Source organism: Thalassophryne amazonica, chromosome 20 (genome assembly GCF_902500255.1).
Source record: "Thalassophryne amazonica chromosome 20, fThaAma1.1, whole genome shotgun sequence".
Lineage (NCBI taxonomy): Eukaryota > Metazoa > Chordata > Actinopteri > Batrachoidiformes > Batrachoididae > Thalassophryne > Thalassophryne amazonica.
The window spans coordinates 59248923-59261658 of record NC_047122.1 but is presented as its reverse complement, the minus strand read 5'-3'; the positions used below and the strand labels follow the sequence as shown (position 1 = coordinate 59261658).

At 40.7% G+C, this 12736-nt stretch overlaps 1 protein-coding gene across 1 annotated transcript; it reads left to right on the top strand.

The window, feature by feature from the left end:
* Nucleotides 1-300: 300 nt before the first annotated feature.
* On the top strand, nt 301-10579 carry LOC117502499 (tissue alpha-L-fucosidase-like). The gene is made up of 8 exons (XM_034161561.1): nt 301-808; nt 888-1022; nt 2932-3069; nt 3164-3269; nt 3352-3552; nt 6185-6375; nt 9776-9875; nt 10006-10579. Exons 1-8 carry the CDS (start codon nt 462-464, stop codon nt 10138-10140), a joined length of 1353 nt encoding a protein of 450 aa, XP_034017452.1. The 5' UTR covers nt 301-461; the 3' UTR covers nt 10141-10579.
* The last annotated feature ends 2157 nt before the right edge of the window (nt 10580-12736 follow it).

Genomic DNA, 12736 nt, shown 5'->3' with positions numbered 1-12736 from the left:
CTACCTATCTCGTGACAGGTGACGGGAATCGGTGTGAATACGCTAAACTGCGTATAATAAACGCACCTGGCAACTCTACCTATCTCGTGACAGGTGACGGGAATCGGTGTGAATACGCTAAACTGCGTATAATAAACGTACCTGGCAACTACCTATCTCGTGACAGGTGACGGGAATCGGTGTGAATACGCTAAACTGCGTATAATAAACGCACCTGGCAACTACCTATCTCGTGACAGGTGACGGGAATCGGTGTGAATACGCTAAACTGCGTATAATAAACGCACCTGGCAACTCTACCTATCTCGTGACGGGAATCGGTCACGAGGTAAAAACAAGCCTCGACGCCGCGGCTTCAGCAGGAAGCTGCAGTCTGGACTCGGCGTCGAATCGACCGTTTTATTTTTGCCGTTCGTCACTTCGGGGTGGCTGGAGAAAGTTCCTCCTGACTTGATGCTAGCATGTTAGCCGTAGCTGTAGCCTTGTTGTCCGGCGCTCTGGCGCTCCGGGCCGCGGCTCTGTACACTCCAGACTGGGCGAGTTTGGACTCCAGGCCGCTGCCTTCCTGGTACGACGAGGCCAAGGTGGGCATTTTCGTCCACTGGGGTGTGTTTTCCGTACCGGGCTTCAGGAGTGAGTGGTTCTGGTGGGACTGGCAGGGCCACCAGCCTCCGAACCCGGACTGTGTCAGCTACATGAAGAAGAACTACCGTCCCGGCTTCAGCTACGCCGCCTTTGCGCCCCAGTTTCACGCTCAGTTCTTCAACCCGGATCAGTGGGCTGATATATTCGAGGCTTCTGGTGCCAAGTGAGTCGTTTTCTTCTTAACACCTGACGTTCGGGCTTCTTCTGTTTTTCAGTTTTTAATAACATCCTGTTGTTTGTAGGTACGTCGTGCTGACTTCCAAACACCACGAAGGCTTCACCAACTGGGAATCTCCAAACTCTTGGAACTGGAATTCTGTTGATCTTGGTCCTCATAGAGACCTGGTTGGAGACCTGGGAGAGGCAGTGCGCAAGAGGTTGGTCCGCATCTCTTTAAAGGGGTCACATTGTGCAGGATGTGGTTTTAATCTGCTGTTCACAGGGTAAAAATGCCAACGATCCAAAGGGCCCACTCATAAAAACAAACTGATAACATTACAGTAGCGCAAACACGTGTTATTAGGTTATTATTATGGTGGTCCCGTGATGCCCCAACTCTAATAGCCCAAATAACCCAATGTTAGGGAGATGAACAAGAAATGTTGGTTGACATAAATGGAATGAGAAAATAGTCTCGTTCTCCTCGTCGGTGAATCGAACCCCGGTCCCCCGCCTGACAAGCCGGGATACTTATTGCTGTACAGAGTCACAGAACATCAATTACGGCGGCTGCTGTAAGCATAGCCAAAATTTGGGGGTTACGGCTGCCGTAACTGTAACCACCGCGTTAATAATGGTAAATTCTATTGGAAGGTTAAACCATTATAATAATGTGTGTGAGAAAGCCACCTCTCTGAGATCTTGCAAGATTTTCTCAATGTGTATGTGTAATATATATGTAATTATGAAATTGTTTGTGTGCATACGTGTATATATTTCTTATTTTACTGTTTATCTATCTATTATAAGAGGTGGGTATTAGTATAAGGGTCTGCCCTCACCCTTTCTGCCACACGGTATCTTTGTAAAGTTGTTTTGTTATGAGTTTTTATTTTAATTGTGCGCTGAATAAACTTATTTATTCAATAGGGTGAATTGGTTGCTGGCTACGGAGAGTGTTGCTTTCCGTATCCGTTTAATGGCTATGACGTCTCGGCCAATTCTAGTTATACGTAACACAGTTTACGGGTTAGGGATTATAGTTAAAATAGACAATATTATAAACAGTAAATTTTGCTGAGTAAAACTGACTCTGCCTGGATAACGTTTGGTCCCAGTCTCGAGTAAAATACACTATTATAGAATGAAATCAGCTCTACTGTCTTGTCAAGTGTTTCTACTCCAATAAAAGTTGATTTAACACTGTGATAGAGTATATTAAACGTTTTTTGGACTGAGACCAAGTGTTATCCCAGCAGCGTTAATTTTACTCAGCAAAATTTACTGTGTATGATGTGCTGTACTGACTTTACCTGGCGTAAGGTTGAAACAAGTACATTATAATTGAACATGACGAAACGTGTCATCTGTTTTATATCAGATATAAAAACAGACAGATGACATGCTTTATCAAGAAAAAAGAAAATGAGTTATTTTCTGTAATGAATGAAGATATGAGGTTAATAAGCTTTCACTTTTAGACATCTTGTGAGTTGTGAAAGAGACCGACTGACGGACATTCTCATTGTTTTTATGTACATCTCAAAGAATACAGTAAAATATTTGATCAAATCCTTGTGCTAATATGTCACACATGAAACATTCTTTTGTAAAAGACAATGAATTTCAGGTTGTTTTTTTTTCATGTTTCGTTGAGATTGAAGAGATATGAGCTGCAGAATGACAATACCTGCAGTGATCAATCTGTTGTTGTAAGTGCAACTGTGAGAGGTATGAATACGAAGAGTTTAGTCAAACATTTGGCCATATTTTGCTGTGAGTTTTATTATATATTTTTTAATAAACAGAACGTGTTCACTTGTACTATTTTGCTCTCAAAAGACACCAGAATGCATCTTGGACGGTGTAGATTTTCAACAAAAAATGTTAGGTTTATCAAAAAGTTTTTCTGACCTCACATTCATCACCGTTGTATTGAAATTAATTTTGGAATTAAACCTTTCCTCTGTTCCATCATTTGTTATGATCACTCAGTAATTTGGTACTCATCGATTAATAAACTGTTTCATGGTAAAATTACACTTAAAAAAACAGTTGAGTAGCCTAACCTGTTCGGTGTAATTTTTTTTATCTTCATTGTTGCACACTGATGTGTTTCCTCTTTAGGTCATTGCACTATGGCCTCTATAATTCCTTGTATGAGTGGTTCCATCCGTTGTACCTGTTGGACAAGAAGAATGGATTCAAAACACAGGAGTTTGTGTTCTCCAAGTTGCTGCCGGAGCTTTATAACCTGGTCGTGAGGTATGAAGAATTTTACTTGATTTCACATTTTGCAGCAACAGTGTGTTTGAAAACACTTACTTTTTTCTTTCTTTTTTTTTTGTCTGTCTTGTAGATACAAGCCTGAGTTGATCTGGTCTGACGGGGACTGGGAAGCACCTGACACGTATTGGAATTCCACTCACTTCCTGGCCTGGCTCTACAACGCCAGCCCTGTTAAGGTATCCGTCTTCATGCCTTCATGAACGGAACGGTGCAGTGCTTGGCTGGCTCCATGTGCTCATCAGGACCTCTCTGTTTTAGGACACTGTTGTGGTCAATGACAGATGGGGTGCCGGCTGCTACTGCAAACATGGCGGCTACTATAACTGTGCTGACAAGTATAATCCACCCGAGTTACCCAAGCACAAGTGGGAGAAGTGCACATCTGTGGACACTTTGTCCTGGGGTTACCGAAGGAACATGATGATGGTTGAACTGATGGACTTGAATACAATCATCAAGGTGAGGCTTTAGTTTGTTTACCTAATCTGTATTTGCAGTGCTACATTTAGTGTATCTGTAACAAATATTCTGACCAGGACTTTTTTCTTTCAAGTTGTTGGTTTAGTCATAAAATCTGCATGTACAAGCTGTTATGTTGTAAATGCACTAGATACAGTAGTGTTCAGAATAATAGTAGTGCTATGTGACTAAAAAGATGAATCCAGGTTTTGAGTATATTTCTTATTGTTACATGGAAAATAAGGTACCGGTAGATTCTCACAAATCCAACAAGACCAAGCATTCATGATATGCACACTCTTAAGGCTATGAAATTGGGCTATTAGTAAAAAAAAAAAAAAAAAGTGGAAAAGGGGGTGTTCACAATAATAGTGTGGCATTCAGTCAGTGAGTTCGTCAATTTTGTGGAACAAACAGGTGTGAATCAGGTGTCCCCTATTTAAGGATGAAGCCAGCACTTGTTGAACATGCTTTTCTCTTTGAAAGCCTGAGGAAAATGGGACGTTCAAGACATTGTTCAGAAGAACAGCGTAGTTTGATTAAAAAGTTGATTGGAGAGGGGAAAACTTATATGCAGGTGCAAAAAATTATAGGCTATTCATCTACAATGACCTCCAATGCTTTAAAGTGGACAGAAAAACCAGAGACGTGTGGAAGAAAACGGAAAACAACCGTTAAAATGGATAGAAGAATAACCAGAATAGCAAAGGCTCACCCACTGAGTAGCTCCAGGATGATCAAAGACAGTCTGGAGTTACCTGTAAGTGCTGTGACAGTTAGAAGACGCCTGTGTGAAGCTAATTTATTTGCAAGAATCCCCCGCAAAGTCCCTCTGTTAAATAAAAGATGTGCAGAAGAGGTTACAATTTGCCAAAGAATACATCAACTGGCCTAAAGAGAAATGGAGGAATATTTTGTGGACTGATGAGAGTAAAATTGTTCTTTTTGGGTCCAAGGGCCGCAGACAGTTTGTGAGACGACCCCCAAACTCTGAATTCAAGCCACAGTTCACAGTGAACACAGTGAAGCATTGTGATGCAAGCATCGTGATATGGGCATGTTTCTCCTACTATGGTGTTGGGCCTATATATCACATACCAGGTATCATGGATCAGTTTGGATATGTCAAAATACTTGAAGAGGTCATGTTGCCTTATGCTGAAGAGGACATGCCCTCATGCCCTGTTTCAACAAGACAATGACCCCAAGCACACTAGTAAACCAGAAAAATCTTGGTTCCAAACCAGCAAAATTAATGCCTCACAGATGTGAAGAAATCATGAAAAACTGTGGTTATACAACTAAATACTAGTTTAGTGATTCATTTTCATAGCCTTAAGAGTGTGCATATCATGAATGCTTGGTTTTGTTGGATTTGTGAGAATCTACTGAATCTACTGGTACCTTGTTTCCCCATGTAACAACAAGAAATATACTCAAAACCTGGATTAATCTTTTTAGTCACATAGCACTACTATTATTCTGAACACTACTGTATATGGCAAAGCTTTCAAAAAGCAGAGGTGTTGCAGGATAATCTTCTGCTTCCTGTATTTGAAACTGTGGTTTTTGCAGATATTATTGTAACTTATGCAAAAACTCAGCGGCCTTACAGTCCATATGATGTTATGTGTAGAGGGCCTCACTTAATGTAGTGTATTAATACACAGTATTTCAGTGAACACAAGGCACATTGTGTGTAGAATACACTGATTTCCGCAGACAATGATCTGAGAAAATATAAATATAGACCAGTAGTTTCTTCACAAGCCAGAAAATATTCTCTGCTCATCTTCGTCCTCCGTCACGAGTGTGACAGGAATCTGTGAGATGATTTCAGAACCACAACTCGGTGCTGTTGAAGTGGGAACACTGAGGGTCTGTGACAAGTTGAAGATGAGTGTGTGTCTGAGATGACTTTGGTTGGTTTACGACTTATGAATTTCTGTGGTCTGTTTTGTTTTTCTCTCGTTTCCAGTAGCTGGTTCACTGTTGTTGAGTGTCACATCACAGATTGCTTTGTAATTTTTTTTTTTTTTCCTTCCTTCCATGGACCCACCCACCTGAATCAACTGTTTAAATGTGCATCCCCACTTGAAGTTAGCCATAAAAAAATGGCAGTTTTTTGTTCTAATCTATACTAAAAGCCAAGTGGCCTCTGTGTACGTGCGTGCCAACATCTCCAATCACGGCGATACTGGGGAGAGCTGACGTTTGCAGTTTGGTATTCTTATGTATTTTGGGTCCAAGATGAATGTCGCAAAAACAGAACGTTGATAGGACAAATATTTTTGGAGAAAAAAAAAACAGTGAACAGTGGATGTTTATCACCATTAATCAGTCCCTGGTAACCAATCAAACTCTGAACAAAGGAAATGTTTCAACTTTGCCAGATATAAAACATGACAGCAACTAAATGTGCCATAAATACAATTATTCACACAACTTTCTCATTTTAATTTCCTGCACTTTACGTTAAAATCATTATAGCAACTTTGCATAATTTATTACCACCCTTGAAGAATATCAGCTACCTATTTTACAAATGCTACCCAATGTATCACCCTTGGATCCCCATGGGTGATACACTAGTCATATATGATCACTGATGTGTTTTATTTTCACCTTGTAGGATCTGGTAAACACTGTAGCTCTGGGTGGTAACTATCTTCTGAATGTGGGTCCCACATCTGATGGGATGATCCCTGTCGTCTTTGAGGAGAGGCTCAGGGGCCTGGGCGCCTGGCTGAAGATCAACGGGGAGGCCATCTATGCTTCCAAACCTTGGCGAGTCCAGAGAGACAACACCACCATACCCGTCTGGTAAGGAGGAAGGAGAGCACCCTGGAAGAAGTGAGAGTTAAAATCTAGAAAAATGCAGTGAGTGAAATGTTTCCGGAAAGTGTTGTCAGCCGATTCCGATTGTGCACAGCGTCTTTGTACTCGTTACGGTTGATGCGACCTTCCAAAACACTCGAGTGCGGAAAACTAAACGCTGGATGATTGTATTTCACCAACACTCCTTTAGGACTCAGTTTCATTCCCCAGCCCTAATCAATCAATCAACCAAACAAAACACAGAGGCTCTGTCTGTTTTACAAAATGTCCAGCTCTGTCTACATAAATCATAAAATTCTTGCTTTAATTGTTGGAGGCGTGTCTATTTTTATTACAAACTTTTTTTTAATGGGATTGCTTTCATATGACACAATAAGCAAAGCTGAGCACCCAGCAGCTTGATTGTGATGTTTTATTGTGGCAAAAGCTGTAAAAAAAAAAAAAAAAATTAACTTTTCCTTTTAACCTGGAGTATAGCTCAAACTGTGAGGCAGAGTTGCAAAAGAGGGCCTGGCAGAGGAGTTAAGTTATTTTTCACATTGCTAGAAATGTTTATATATATACACACACGAAACGTTTGGGTAAAGGTTTGTCTTTTCCAAGAATAATTATTTAAAAAATGAAAGGGGCGGAGCTAGGACAGTGATTATGCAGCCTGAATGGGTGATTTCACAACATTGAGTATTAAGGTTTCATATTGCAGCCATATTGGTATCAAACTGTGGCCTTACACGAGCTCTGGTTGCTTTGTCCCGTGCCTGAGTGTGGAGAGACCTGAAAGTACTCATAGGCCGGCCGTATAATTTCCAATATTTCAAAAGTACCCTAATTCCATAGAAAACTGCAGATCTGGCAACGCAGCTACCACCCAAACACTAATGGAGTTAGACCTGAAATGTTGCTGACTTCATATCTTATTTTCAGCCACCACGGCCTCTAGCTTTCTTAACATGATAAATTGTGCAAATGGACTTATCAGTCAATCTTGCTGCACCTATGAGAATGAAGTATTTTGTGGTTTTGCTTGCTGATGATTCACGTTGATCAGAAAAGTAAGAAACTGACTCGCTTTTAATCCAGATGAATTGAAGACTGTAGTAATAATGATATGAGTCGTAAGAGCTGTGTCAGTGACACGGTGTCAGAGATCCATGCTCTGGAGCTGCAGTCACACTCGGTGCACGAGCGCGTACGTTGAAACAAAGGAGCAGTTCCTTTGTTTCAACGTGTGCGCTCGTATGGTCGTGTGTAAAACAGTGTGTGAGTGACCGATCCAAAAACCAATTTGTCGGATTTCTCAAGTTACCCACTCAAGACATTTTGTTCAGTCCAATGACTCTAAAATGCGTTATGTCAGGTAGTCGCGTTTGCAGGGAAGCTAAAGTTGTCCTGCTTGAGTTGACAAAAACACAGAATCACAAACATGTTTGTGCAAGTTTTTCAGGAATGTTAGCTTACCCGTTCAGTAGGATAAAAGCTAACTCGGGGTCTGTGTTTACTGCTCTGCCTTCGCTGTGCATGCGTCATTAGCTGCAGTTCGCCAATTATCACGTCGTTTCTGTTTAAAATTGCCTCCAGTTATCTATCTCAGCCACAGATATCTGAAGCTTTTGTACAACAGTCATTTCCACATAAATTCAGCATTAGTTCATCATAAGACTGAGGAAGTGATCAGAGCGCTGCTGCTACACGAGCTGCTAGCTGATGTGTTCACAGTGTCTGTCATTTCAAAACATCACTGATTATCGACTCATTTCTGCTTAAAACTGACTTGAATGATTTAAGAGGTTTTACTTTGTCATCTGATGGTTAATAATCTCATTAATCCATTTGATTGCTTTGGATGAAGAGTCTGTCTGAGACATGCTGCTAAGCTCTGAAATGAGCATGCGTAGTGGGGGCAGGGCGGACCAATTTTTAGTGGGGGACCGTTCGGTCTGCAACACCGGTATGGGCCAGTATGAGATTTGGACAGTATAATCGTGGGCAAAAATACAGTGGTTTCACAGTATGTATAGCTTTAAAATGTGGCTATTTGCATATGAAGCTCACGTGATTCAGGTGCACTAATTGACGCAATGTCTACCACTACATGTTCACTGTACCACTGATAACTTTAGAGACAATACCAAAATGATAATTTCTCTTTTAGACATGTAGCATCTGCCCCGTGGGAAACATGACTTACTTGCTTAGGGAGAAACGTGGCTGGAATAACGTCCGGAACTCCGGATGCTCAATACTTGGCCCAGCTTCACCAACAAAGTGCTTGGAATATGTCCGTCTTGGCATGTTTGTGAGAGACTCGAGTCCACCGCTTGTACTTCTCAGATTGGATAAAGTTGACTCCTTCCATGTAATCCTTTGCAGGTATCTTGAATCACAGAGTCCGAGTGTAGTTTGAAGGGTTATTCCGTGGAAAATAAAATGAAAAAGCCGGTAACGTTTTCTATTAAATTGGTAGCCAAAGTAATCCCATATAGCCGACTTCGTCCTTTTAGATGGAGGGAAACATTAGCTGCCTGTTTGTAAATGGAGACAGAGGTGCGCACCAGGGGGAAGGGTGGCAGCGGCCACCTCCGCTCTGCTTGTCAAGAATTGTCGTAACCCACTCATACTGTAGGGTCGGTATAACAGAAAATTTTAGTGGTTTTCATACCGCGGTATACCGTGAAACCGGTTATCGGCCCATGTTCCATGTCGGACTATTGGTGTGGAACTGTCTGTCCTGGAGGACATTTACAAAAAAAGGCTTAAGTCCTGGTCTTTGGCTATTGCTAGGGACCTGTTTGAGCTTCTTCCCTCGGGTAGGCGCTATCGGTCTATTAAATGTGGGACATCACGTTATAGAAAGTTTCTTCCCACAAGCTGTGGCAATGATCAACACTCTTTGATTAGTTTTAAATATATCTTAAATTATTTTGTGGCTTTGTTGTTTTTATGGCATTTTTTACGTCTTTTTATTGTTTGTGTATGTCTTGCTAGTGCACTTTTGAGCTCCTTACACCATTTTTCCAATGTGGTTTTAATACTGCAAATGGCAAATAAACTTGAACTTGATGTCTGTTGAGAACATAATTACAGGGTATTGGGTGGGCTGCAGTATGCAGACCTTCCCACTAGATGTCATGGAATCCTCCTTCAGGCCCCTTTAACATACAAGATGTGCTGTCATTTGGGTCTTAACTGGTATCTTGAAAGATTAAATTTTAAAGAGACACATGAATGTGTTAGAATTATTTTTATTTTTTTTATGAAAATGTTATGATGTACAGCATTTTACATAAAGTAGATTAATGAACTCTGAGGTGTTTGTTCCTTCTTCAACAAATATTTGTTGGTGTAATGTTGACAAAATATTTGTTATAATCCCCGTGATGTTTAGGTACACATCTAAAGGCAGCAGTGTGTACGTCACCTTTGCAAATAAACTGCCGAAGTCCACGCTGCTCCTGGCTGATCCCCGCACATCAGCGCACACACAGGTAAACACATATCTGGAAATTCACACACAAAAAAACTGAAGAGCAGAGATGAAATTAATAAAGTCCTCAGTAGGCCACAGCCCTTTTATAAATTTATTGTTCAGCGAGTCATTCTTTGTCTGTGCTCCAGGTGACGCTGTTGGGGAATCCTAATTCTTTACCGTGGGCCCCAGCCGGCCCATCCGGTGGCATTATCATCCTTCTTCCTGAACTTCCTGCTGTTCCCGGTCAGGCCTGGACACTCAGACTGGACGGTATCCAGTGAGCCTGACAGTCACATGTTTTAGATTTTTGACACACTCAGGTTTTGATTCAAGAGGGAAACATTTGCACTATGATTTTACCTGGGGGGGCAGTACAGCTGTAATGGATAAATATGATTGCCAAAATGAAAGCATGGAACACTTGCTCTCAGGGGGTCTCTTGTTGCTCTGTGTGCTTTGGTAATTGTCCTCTTGTAATGATGAAGCGATTATGAATGTAAACTGGAATCTGCTGTCGGGCTCATGAAGCTTTTCTCTCCCACTTTCAGACGGCTAATTGTTCTGTCTCAAAAATGTCTCCTTTCAGAGGGAATTGTGAGGAAAATTAAGTTTCCACACAAAAATGATCTTTACTACATTTTTCCTGTTTGTTTTTTTAAGTGATGATTAAATATTGTCATATGTCTGACATGAAATAAAAGTATAAGTTTCATGATTTGAGGATATGTGTGGTGATTTTTTTTTTTTTTTTTTTTTTTTTTGAGAAATTTTCTGTGTTAATTTACTCTGTCATGCTTGAACCAAATTCCACCAAATGTGCTGTGTGCATGTAGTTGACCCCAGAATTGCTGTTCAGGGGTTTGTTTTGGAAAAACTCCCTAATTATTATTATATAAAAATCATTACAAAACTGCAAGGGTTATGAAGCTGACAATGTTTCAGTTTTACACAATGTTTTGAGCATGAAAATGCTAAATTTTAAATACATTTTAATTGTTGTTCACCCTCATGTTTGAGATCTGACTTAAGCTTTTCAAAAAATTTAAGTTGAACTTTGAAATAAAACTGAATTAGATAGGAACTCTAAAATGGCTAAAGTCAATATGCAATTTTCACCACCTAATAGTAATATTAAAACACGTCACTGGTATTAAATCAGTCAAATTTGAAAGTCTTAAAGACTCTTGGCCATCATTACGGACTTTGGTGGGCTTAATGAAGCTTCCTGGACAGAGAATAAGAACCCCCATTTTGGTGATTAAAAAAAAAAAAAAAGCTGTGTGGAAAAACTCCGAGCTTTAATTGCAATTTACTCCAAGAAGGAAAGAGGGTAGAAACAAATTCAAAGTGATTTTCTGAAAGCTCAAACAATTCTCTTTAGCAGTTGGTGACTTCAAATTTGACCTGTCTTGCTTCCTTCGGGCCCAAAAAATTGGGTTGAAAATATCTTTTGCAAAAAATTCCCACGCTTAATAAGCAGCTTTGGTGACCTTTCCCAACCACCCTACTACACACAGTCAATGATCTGTTAAATGTTGGGTTGCAAAAGGCTGAATGGTTCCTGAGTATTAAGCATTAGATTATGGAACATTTTGCCATCATCCACCCCTGTGTGTACGGATCAATCAATATATGGATCTGGCATCTAACATTGATTTTTCATGCATATGGGGTCATATTTGCCAAATGTCAACCATTGTGGTCATAGCCCTTTAGCTGTTTTCCACCACATTTAGAAGGTTGGACCCCTTATCAACTTATAAATGAAATAAATACATTTTGGGAAAGGGAACGTTATTTTCTGCCTGATTTTGGATTAAGTATGGCATACACTTATGTGGATTCCAAAACTGCACTAGTAGTCTCACCCAGAGGTCAATCATTTTGGTGAAGGTCAAGCTCACTGGTGTGAGATGTTGCCCTCAAGTGTCTGTGCGCCCGAGTATTATTACCTCCTTAATGGATCAGGGAGACAGACACCCTCTCTACTTTTAAGATTAGGCTTAAAACTTTCCTTTTTGCTAAAGCTTATAGTTAGGGCTGGATCAGGTGACCCTGAACCATCCCTTAGTTATGCTGCTATAGACTTAGACTGCTGAGGGGTTCCCATGATGCACTGAGTGTTTCTTTCTCATTTTGCTCTGTATGCACCACTCTGCATTTAATCATTAGTGATTGATCTCTGCTCCCCTCCACAGCATGTCTTTTTCCTGGTTCTCTCCCTCATCCCCAACCAGTCCCAGCAGAAGACTGCCCCTCCCTGAGCCTGGTTCTGCTGGAGGTTTCTTCCTGTTAAAAGGGAGTTTTTTCTTCCCACTGTCGCCAAGTGCTTGCTCACAGGGGGTCGTTTTGACCGTTGGGGTTTTTCCATAATTATTGTATGGCTTTGCCTTACAATATAAGGCACCTTGGGGCAACTGTTTGTTGTGATTTGGCGCTATATAAATAAAATTGATTTGATTTTAACAAAATTTGATGTCCCTAATTGGGTTTGTGCTCAGAAAAAGCTCTTGGGAATGCAGTTTAAAGGAGGTCATGGATTTTGTTTGAAATTGGTCTTCTCTAAAGTATGCGTGATGGCGTTTTAAACGTCTTTCACGTCTAATCCTTACACTATTTTGTGCTCGCTGTTCTCTTGTTCTGTGGAGGAGTAATTACTTCCTCTCCAAATTTAAACTGTTGGAATTTCTGTCGTCTCAGAAGAGCTGTGAAAACGTTGAGGGCTTTACACACGTAACTGCTCACTTGGGGATTAAAGTTCCAGGAACCTCAGCCAGTATCCGTGTAGCATGTGCACGTCTAATGGCGCAAGTACTGCTTGTACAGTAGTGTGCAGAATAATAGTGCTATGTGACTAAAAAGATTAATCCAGGTTGG

Bases quoted from the DNA above. Each gene is read 5' to 3' on its own strand.
- LOC117502499 (XM_034161561.1), top strand. From the start codon at position 462: ATGTTAGCCGTAGCTGTAGCCTTGTTGTCCGGCGCTCTGGCGCTCCGG. The intron at 1,023-2,931 runs GTTGGTCCGCAT...TTTCCTCTTTAG, and splicing joins GGAGAGGCAGTGCGCAAGAG to GTCATTGCACTATGGCCTCT. The intron at 3,070-3,163 runs GTATGAAGAATT...TCTGTCTTGTAG, and splicing joins CTTTATAACCTGGTCGTGAG to ATACAAGCCTGAGTTGATCT.